The sequence below is a fragment of the Castor canadensis genome, chromosome 4 (genome assembly GCF_047511655.1).
Source record: "Castor canadensis chromosome 4, mCasCan1.hap1v2, whole genome shotgun sequence".
Lineage (NCBI taxonomy): Eukaryota > Metazoa > Chordata > Mammalia > Rodentia > Castoridae > Castor > Castor canadensis.
This window is the reverse complement of record NC_133389.1, coordinates 151236179-151245981: the sequence shown is the minus strand read 5'-3', so window position 1 is coordinate 151245981 and position 9803 is coordinate 151236179. Positions and strand designations below refer to the sequence as shown.

General features: G+C 38.3%; 1 protein-coding gene across 7 annotated transcripts in view; it reads right to left on the bottom strand.

Moving 5' to 3' along the window:
* Nucleotides 1-2944: 2944 nt before the first annotated feature.
* Cflar (CASP8 and FADD like apoptosis regulator) overlaps nucleotides 2945-9803 on the bottom strand; it is a 47026-nt gene continuing 40167 nt past the window's right edge. For 6 of the 7 annotated variants that reach the window (XM_074071390.1, XM_074071386.1, XM_074071389.1 and 3 more), the window contains 2 exons: nucleotides 7188-7698; nucleotides 2945-5015 (listed from right to left, as the gene is read on the bottom strand). In XM_074071390.1, the coding sequence (XP_073927491.1) occupies nucleotides 4883-5015; nucleotides 7188-7698 (644 nt within the window). In that variant the 3' untranslated portion in view covers nucleotides 2945-4882. The remainder of the gene's footprint in view (nucleotides 5016-7187; nucleotides 7699-9803) is intronic. The other variant, XM_074071391.1, reaches the window with a different exon arrangement.

The window sequence follows — 9803 nt, the reverse complement described above, 5'->3', positions numbered from 1 at the left end:
GAATAATGAAGCCCACTAAAAACTGTTTTATTAACTGTTTAAATACTTTAAAAAACTGTAATAGAGGGTATGAGTTTGCTCAAAGTACATTATATGCAAGTATGTAAATATCATAACAAACCCTTTTGTTTATGTTAATAAAAATACACGTAACATAAAATTTACCATCTTAGCCATTTTTAGTGTAAAGTTCAGATGTGTTAGGTACATTCCTATTGTTGCTTAACCAACTCCAGAATTCTTTTCATCGTATTGAAACTCATTAAAGAATTTCACCATCTCTTCCCCCCACCCCCTACCATTCTATTTTCTGTCTCTATTAACCTAACTACTTTAGGTTCCTCATGTAAGTGGGATCATCAGCATGTGTTTAAAAGACAAAAAGACACCTAGAAAGTCATTGGTAAAGCTTCTGTAGTAGACACCCAGGGAAGGAGGAAGGGGATGATGACCCCATAGAACCCAAGGACCACTGGTTTGGTAACTAAGGTCAGCATCACTCTTGTATCTTGAAGACGGTAGAATGGTTAAGGTGAAATGCAGATGGCAGGGAATTTTGAAGTTAATGGGAAAGGAGAAAGTGGAAAGAGTAGAGACTAGTCTGAAGGTTCCATAGTATAGTTGCCTGAAAGAGAGGAAATTTATTTGATGGGGAGGCAAAAATGTTTCTACATTAAAAGTTCAAACAGAGAGAGACTAAAGATGCAAGATAGTCGAAATAATACCCTGTCTTGGAAGAAACCAACCTAACCTAGTAAAGGGGCTACAAAAAGGATTAAGAACTCTAGACATGAGGCCAGAAGAACCTACCAAATAAAGAGGAAATGATGACTTCTATACCACTGTTTAAATTGAAAAAAATATGAATGACTTTAATGTCAGATAAAGATATATAGAGCTGGGTGTGGCGGTATATGCCTGTACACCACTCAGGAGGCTGAAGCAGGAAGATTGCATGTTCAAGGTCAGCCTGGGCTACATAGTGAGACCCTATCTCAAACAAACAAGACATATAGACATGACCACATGGATAAAAATAAAGAGAAAGCAGAATTATAATATTATGTCATTTATGTTCAAAACAAACACATTAGTTGTATTTACATATATTAAAAACATGACTAAGTAGGCAATGCCTTATTGGTAACATCTATCAAAATTCCTTTTGGCCAAGGGAGTATATGAAGCCCGTAAACAACTTAAGTAACCCTGAGCTAGAAAGTGCAGTGTGAATAGAGACTGGTGCCATTTTTCTGCATGTCACATGCTCATTATGGATCTTAAGGTAAGGGGCTCTGTCCCCAGTACTTGAGAATCAAGGATTAGAGTGATTACACTGAATCAGTGTATAAACCTGACCCCTGCAGAAACAGTTAGTGATGTTCTTTTTTTTGGAAGTACTGGGATTTGAACTCAAGCCTCCTGCTTGCTAGGTAGGCTCTCTATCACTACAGCCACACTCCTGATACTCTCTTTGCAAAGTTCATCATTCTTGCAATGAATGACATAAAATATAAAGATTAATAATGGATGCACAAAATGAAGAGATTTATTTATATCTGGGAGCAGTTGTGAAGGGGGAGAGCATTGAGACTTGTAGTAGTGATGGACCACACCTCTAGGCGTGGACTTTTTTTTATTGTTTTATTATTTATATGTGCATACAACGCTTGGGTCATTTCTCCCCCCTGCTTCTACCCCTCCCTTACCACCCACCCTGCTCCCTCCCTCTCCCCCCCACTCCCATGATACCCAGCCAAAACTATTTTGCCCTTATCTCTAATTTTGTTGAAGAGAGAGTATAAGCAATAATAGGAAGGAACAAGGGTTTTTGCTGGTTGAGATAAGGATAGCTATACAGGGAGTTGACTCACATTAATTTCCTGTGCGTGGGTGTTACCTTCTTGGTTAATTCTTTTTGATCTCACCTTTTCTCTAGTTCCTGGTCCCCTTCTTCTATTGGCCTCAGTTGCTTTTAAGATACCTGCTTTTGTTTCTCTGCGTTAAGGGCAACAAATGCTAGCTAATTTTTTAGGTGTCTTACCTATCCTCACCCCTCCCTTGTGTGCTCTTGCTTTATCATGTGCTCAAAGTCCAATCCCCTTGTTGTGTTTGTCCTTGATCTAATGTCCACATATGAGGGAGAACATACGATTTTTGGTCTTTTGGGCCAGGCTAACCTCACTCAGAATGATGTTCTCCAATTCCATCCATTTACCAGCGAATGATAACATTTCGTTCTTCTTCATGGCTGCATAAAATTCCATTGTGTATAGATACCACATTTTCGTAATCCATTCGTCTGTGCTGGGGCATCTTGGCTGTTTCCATAACTTGGCTATTGTGAATAGTGCCGCAATAAACATGGATGTGCAGATGCCTCTGGAGTAACCTGTGTCACAGTCTTTTGGGTATATCCCCAAGAGTGGTATTAGGCATGGACTTTTTAAAGTCTACAAAATCACTACATTATAGATTATATTTGTGATGAAGAAATGTATTACAGAATCACCAAAGCTGTTTAAAAGGGTATGACAGATTTGATGGAGAAATGTGTCACTTCTAGGTATATAATAGTCACTTTTGAAAAGCCTTTTTCCAAATGCCACTACCTTAGACCTTTCCTGACCATCTGTACAACTTACCCTTCTCCCACTTACTCACCTCCTTTACTCACCTCACTGGTCCATATCAAAATGTAATACGCCAAATATTCTATGCACTCATTTTTGGTATCATTTATAGCCCATCCTCCAGCCCCCACAAGATTGTGAGCTCCATTGAGGACAGGTACTTGGCTGGATTCTTGTACAGTTTGTTCTCTGATTTATCTCCAGTACCTGGCACATAGTTAGGCACTTAGTAAATGTTTGTTAAATGAATGAGTGAATTTTTGGAAAGTAAATAATTCAATGTTTAAAAAAACATATATTAAAGACATGAGAACTTTTTTAACATTTTTATTTTATATTTAAGTATAATAATATATTACACAAGTATTATATATATAAATGTTTTTTATAACATCATACTAAAATTTTCAAATGCACAAAAAATTTTATCTTGGAAAAAGGAATATTGAGGTAAAACTCACAAAATATAAAAAGAAATCTTATGAGTAAAGGTTACAATGTCAAAAACCCATAGCTCTTGAAGCACTGGATAGATCTAATAACTTTATAATCTAATTTTTTAATAAGTGTTATATGTAAGCACTTTAAGTATAAAAACTCCCATCCAATTAGATAATGAACTCACAGAACTAACCTTTTAAAAAGCACAGGTAAGTCTCATGTATCAAACCCTGAATCATAGACTATCATGGCATGAAATAACCTAATAGAATTTGATATGTAAACCTGATAAGGAACAGGAATATAAAGACAACTTAAAAGCAATAATTTTACTGTACAGTTGAGTGAATAAGTAACTGATTCAATTTATTACCAATATTTACATATTAAAACTTAATTTGTTAAACTTGTAAAGTTTTACTTATGTTATTTTAGTAACATATTAAAAAATACATAAAACTAAAAAGCAATATAAATACTGTGCTTCTTATTTATTTGAACTTTTTGAATTTATTTGAACTTTTTGGATGAAGCAAAGAAGATATCATGAAATCTAGACCCACTAAAACTGTTTTAAAAGGGCAGAAGGATGGGGGGGATAAGAAAGAATAATTAGAAGGGCTGATTTTGATCAAAGTACATAATATGCATATATGTAAATATCACAGTGAAACTTCTCTGTACCATTAATTTACACTAATTTTTTAAAAGATGCTATACATAGTATTTTGAAGCAAACTATACCCCAAAAAGCAAGAGCAACTGTGATATAATGATTTAAGAGCAGTGGTGATCCTACCTCAAAAGTAAGAGCAATGTACTATTATGGTAATGATAAGAACCAGAATACACAGAAAATGCTTGTCACCTGCAGAAGGCTACCAGAACTGCCCAGTCATTAAGAATGTTCTCAGTACCAAACTGGGGTACATTATATGCATAAATGAAAATGTCACAACAAAAACCCTGTGCAACCACCATAAACTAATAAAAAATGGCTTTTGTTTTTGTTTTTAAACACAGCTCTTAGTTTCCCTTTCTAATAACTAACACAGGATCTGGTACATGAGACCCAGCAAATACTAAATGTTAATCGTCCACTCATTAAACAACAAGAACAAAATTGCTTTTTTTTACTACTTGAGCCACTCCACCAGCCCACAAAAATTACTTTTGAAGCTTACAGTGTGTCAAAACTATGTCTTCCTCTCCTTTCAGTCTCATGGCAAAGTGTGTGCAAACATATGCACCAGTTAAAACCAGCTTCCAAAATATGAAAATAAATAAATAATAAATAACTTTAAGGGGTTGTGTGGTTTTTTTGTTGTTGTTGTTTTTGGTAGTTCCGGGGTTTGAACTTTGTGCCTTGCACTTGTTTAGACAGAAGCTCTACCACAGCACAAGCAAAGTGGTTTTTGTTTGCACTAGCAAAGTGTGTTCTTTTTAAAGAATCTTCTCTCCTCTTCCCTCCTCTCCTTTCCTTCCCTCTCCTCCTCCTTCTCTTCTCCCTATCCTCACCCTTTCCTTTCCTCTCCTCTCCTCCCTCTGCTCTCCCCTCCACCTCTTACCCTCTCCTTACTTTCTTCCTCCCTGTCCTCTCCCTCTGCTGTACACTCCTCTGCTTACCCTCTTTCTCTCCTCTGCCTCTTCCTCCCTCCTTTTGGCAGTACTGGAGATTGAACTAAAGACCTCTAGCTTGCTAGGAAAGTACTCTACCAGGTGAGCCAAGACTTAGTCCTTTTTATTTTAGCTTTGTTTTTTATATAGGGTTTCACACTTCTGCCTTGACTGGCTTTGCATTTTCATGTCTAGGACAGGATGAGTGTCTTTCTCAGAGTGTGCTGTAGACTGAGACAGTACTTCTCCTTAGCCGAAACTCTGCTGTTCCAATCATACACTTTGTCGATGAGTTCAACATGAAGATCCACAAGTGGGCGTTTCCTGGAGGAAATAAGAAAGCCAAAGTTTAATGTCAGGCAAATACCAAAGAGAAGACAGATTGTAATTAGAGTAAAATGAGCCAACAGATGTGGCAGTTCTTTGAAACTGTTCCTTTCTAAATGCTCCACAAACTGCTTAGTGAATAATTCAAACCAGTTGGCAGCACTTAGCCCAGTGGCTACTGTCACCTCCTCTATAGACAGCTGAGTTTTACTCTGGAAATACACCAGCCTCATGGTAACCCACCTGGGTGGCCGATGCAAATGGTAGGATGGGTGTAAAAGACCAGTAATAGTAACACTATGAGCACATGGAGTATCTATCTGCTGAGCTACCACTGAGGGGATTTGGGAAGGGAAAGCTACCAGATTTGCTTCTGTTGTCCTCAGAACTACAACAAAATGCATTCAACAGTTGGCTTGGAAACACTCTAAATTGTAATTAGGGGAGGGGGCAACTGAAAAAAGGCCAATTAATCTTATTCTTGAAGTACATTGTAGCTTTATTCAGTTTAACTAAAAACCAGGATGCCAATGTTTATCTTACAGAAGTATTCTTCCCAATAAACATCAAAAATATTTATGGAAGTCCCCCTTATCCACAGAGGATACACTCCAAGACCCTCAGCGAATGCCTGAAACCACAGATAGCACTGAATCCTATACTGCATATGCTATATTTTTCCTAAAAAAATACCTATGATAAAGCTTAATTTATAAATGAATGGAGTTATAAAGTAGTTACCTAGCAAACACAAAGGTTTGATTCCCAGCACTGGGGAGAAAAAAAGGCCAGATGTGGTGGCACACAGCTGTATTCCCAATTTTTTGGGAGGCTGTAGCAGGAGGATTACCAGTTTAAGGCCAACCTGTACTATATAGCAAGACCTTGACTCAAGAAACCAAAAAAAAAAGGCTGGGAGCGTAGCTGGTGGGAGAACACTTGCCTAGCATACATGAGGAAAGAAGCAACAAGAAATATATCTGACTTTCATGTCCCAGGTTCCCCATGGTGGTTTGATCCTTAGCACTGAAAAACTAAAAAACGTAAGGCAAAGCCCGGGAAGAGACTGACAACAAATAATAAAAATAGAATGATTATAACAATATACTCTAATATAATTTAATATAATGTAATAAAAGTTGTTTAAAAGTTATGAGTTATTTACTTTTGGAATTTTCCATTTCATATTTTCAGACCATGGTTGACTATGTGTAACTGAAACTCCCATAAAGTGAAACCTCAGATATGAGGGAACTTATATATATATATAACAAAGACTTGCAGATCTGAACAGTCAGATATAATTTTTCACTTATCAAACTTTCACAAAACATGAGGAAATAAAAGAACATACAGTGGCAGTAAGAATGTGGGGATGTAGCCACTCATGTAGAAAGCTGGTGTGTCTCGCTTGGAAGACCATCCAGTAGATGCATTTAAGGACTGAAACACACACGTCTTTTGACACAGTGGTTCTACTTCTGGGAATTCTCCCCAAGGAAACGATTAAGGAAAAGCACAAATTCTGAGCTCCAAAGACACTTAGTAAGTTCTTTATGTAAAAGCAAAATGCTATCTGACGACTGAAGACTGGTCAAGTGAATAAGCCACAGCCATCCTATGGCCTACTCTGAAGATACTAAAATCATGTTATGTTGTATAAATGTGACTACTGACATGTTAAAAGGCGATCAACCATCACGCAAACTAAACGCAGGCTAAAAAGTAGTAGTAGGTAATGATGTATTTGGGCTCAAACATCGTATTCACATTTGATTGTGTTGGTTCCCAAAGATAATATCTGGAAGGCAGTATACCATTTGGCTGCTAGAGGTTGGTTCCAGTCAGTAGTATTGTAACTGCTTCTTACATTCTGCTTTCAGCATCTAGATGTTATTTTTTTTCTATTTTTGCTATTATAATTAGAAACAATGTAATTTCTTAATTTTGAAGAAAAATATCTTTTTTTTATTATTCATATTTAAGAAAAATATCTGAACCACGAATTGACTAACACAAAGTGTTCATAAATTGTACTGGGTCTGTATCAAAGCCATAACAGGGAAGAAAAAAATCTTTTTTTCTGTGAAGGGGCATCAAACACAGCACAGCGATAATCCCCCTCTTGGTACCAGAACTATAAACAAATAGTCCTCCCAGTAGACTCACCTTTCTTGTTCCAGCTTCTGGGAGAGGCTCTTCAGGTATACAGAGGGTAAGCTAGAGGACCGCTCCAGCAAGGACACATCTGCTATACACAGGCTCCAGAAGATGTCAGCTTCTCTGTGAACCATGTAGTGCCCAGGTTGCTGAACCCTGGATTCCATATTGTGCATCGCTGGTCCATCCACTTCTAAGAGACTGCTGTCTTCCAGATGGCCCTCTGACACCACATAGTTCTGAATAAAAAAGAGCTTTGGTTTCCCTATAAGGAAAGGGCACACATCCCCAGTGAACATCCTTCTGATCTGATCCAAGGAGAACCCTGACTGAGTCTGATCCACGCCAAACACGCTTTGGGAGCCTCCGCGGCTCACCAGGACACATACAAAGCTGTCGTAGTCTCGGTGCTGGGGCTTACAGGCAAATTGGTGAAGAACCCGATCTATCTCACTCACATGAAGATATAAGAAAGGATGTACTTCATAGCCCAGGGAAGTAAAGGTGTGTTGAAGAACGTCTGGAAAAAAAAACAGGGAAAACAACAGTGCAGTGAGATAAGCCCAAGAAAAACTGGGTAGGACTCCTAGGCATAGTCTAGTCTCCATTACTTACCTATTTTTGTATACTATTTTGAGGGACCTGAGAACTTGGAAGGAGGGAAAGAAGCAACAAGAAATATCTGACTTTCATGTCCCAGGTTCCCCATGGTGGTCTGTTATCTGTTACTCCACTGTCTCTGCCTATTGCCACCAGCTTATCTGGCCACAGACACAGACTGAGTCCACTGTAGTCCAATCAAGCCAAGTAAGAATAAAACCTGTTCTTTTTCAGCCAAAATCATTTTCAAAAGGTTCTTTCTTAAAACAACAGGACACTCAAATACACAGGAATAGAAGTATTTACAGAGTACAAATCCAAGCCTAGATTCAGTGGCTGCAGAAATAGCAGCAAAAGTCATGAGTTCCCTCCCCCTGCTGTGGACTGACACAGAGGCCTCTAAATCTAAGTTGTGACCATTTCCAGACTTCTTAGTTTCACTCATGATCCGCTTCCCAGTGTAACTGACCTCCAGCATAAGCCTTGGCCAAGATTCTTTAGGAATCCTGGATTGACTTTGCCTTGACAGGTAGTGTAAGGTAATGGAAAGGGCAGGCTTTAAGTCAGACAAGCCTAGCTTCTTGACTTTATCCCCACCTTAGGCTACATATCTTAAGAAATATGGAAGCTATGACTGCCACCTGACCAGACTTCTGTGAGGAATAAGTAATACAAATAAAGCTCTTGGTGGTCAATAAATATTAGTTTCCATTTCCTTGTTTAAAAGCTTTTTTGTTGCCTTTCTAGAAGTTTCTGTGGTCCTAGAAATCCTATCAAGTACATTTCTTTCTCATCTGCTCAGTCTGTCCTTAGAACAGGAATAAACACAGCCTCCTAAATCCATTTATATCTTTTCAGATAGAAAATGCAAACTTCTTTTCACTTTCCCATTCAAAAATCTCATGTCTTTTTGAGCCACTCATTATATTTCTGTACCTTATATAAGGGATGCCTTTAGTTCCTAGTTCATCAGCTGGATGGAAAACCACTCTGTCTTAAGCCCAGAGATTCAAAAAATTTCTCCTAATTCGGATTGCCAGTCACACCATTAGCCTACTTCTCTAGATTTATTTCCATATCTCATCGCTAGGGGCCAATCTCTCTTTCTCTCCTAGGGTGTAGTCTTCCAGAAGTCTACCCCTTCATTCACTCCAAACCAAAGAACACAGTAATATTATAGCAATATAACTTCCACTGGGAAAAAGCTACCCTCCTCCCATAGAAGTTTAGACATCACAGAAAGACATCAAGGGGAGAAAAACAATGGACGGCACCACATGACTACTGACTACAAGTTCAATGCTCCAGACTAACTGGGAACAAGTACAGATGGTCACAAATAATCATATTTACAGTTTCAATGAATAGTTTTAACTTTCTTGCCCAGAAAACTTGACTATCCACTAGTAAACTATAAAAGCAAGAGTGAGGAATCTCAATTTCTTTTCGAGATTCTTAGCAGGTAAAAAAAGGAACACAGCTTTTGGGTAAACAAAAAGATAGAGTAGCCACCAGACAAGTGAGAGTTGGCTTGAGCATTTGGAATTTAATTCATTCAGCCTATGAGTAGTACCTATCCATATTCACACAGGGTATACTGAACTTTCTGACCTGGGTTTAATTGTGACCCTATATTCTACCAGATATGCTGGTTTTTAAATATCTTTACAAATCCTCAAACACTCTTCTTCTACAAAAAGAGTCCTTTCCATTGAATGAGGACCACATTTGCTAAGTCATTTCTAATGACTTTTGAGGCAGAAGTGATACTATGTAAGGACAGAGCTTCCACCTGGCTCTTCGCTTTGGGATGGCTCACTCTGGGGGAACTGGGTACCATATCATGAGAATGTTGATGCAGGTCTTGGAGAGGACCACATGCAGAAGAACAGAGGCCTATCACCAACAACCAGCACCAGCTTCCCCGACAGTGAATATATCACCTTAAGTGGATCCTCGGATCTCAACCAAGCCTTTGATTAGCTCCAGTAGACATGTGACCACAAACTCATCAGAAACTCTGAG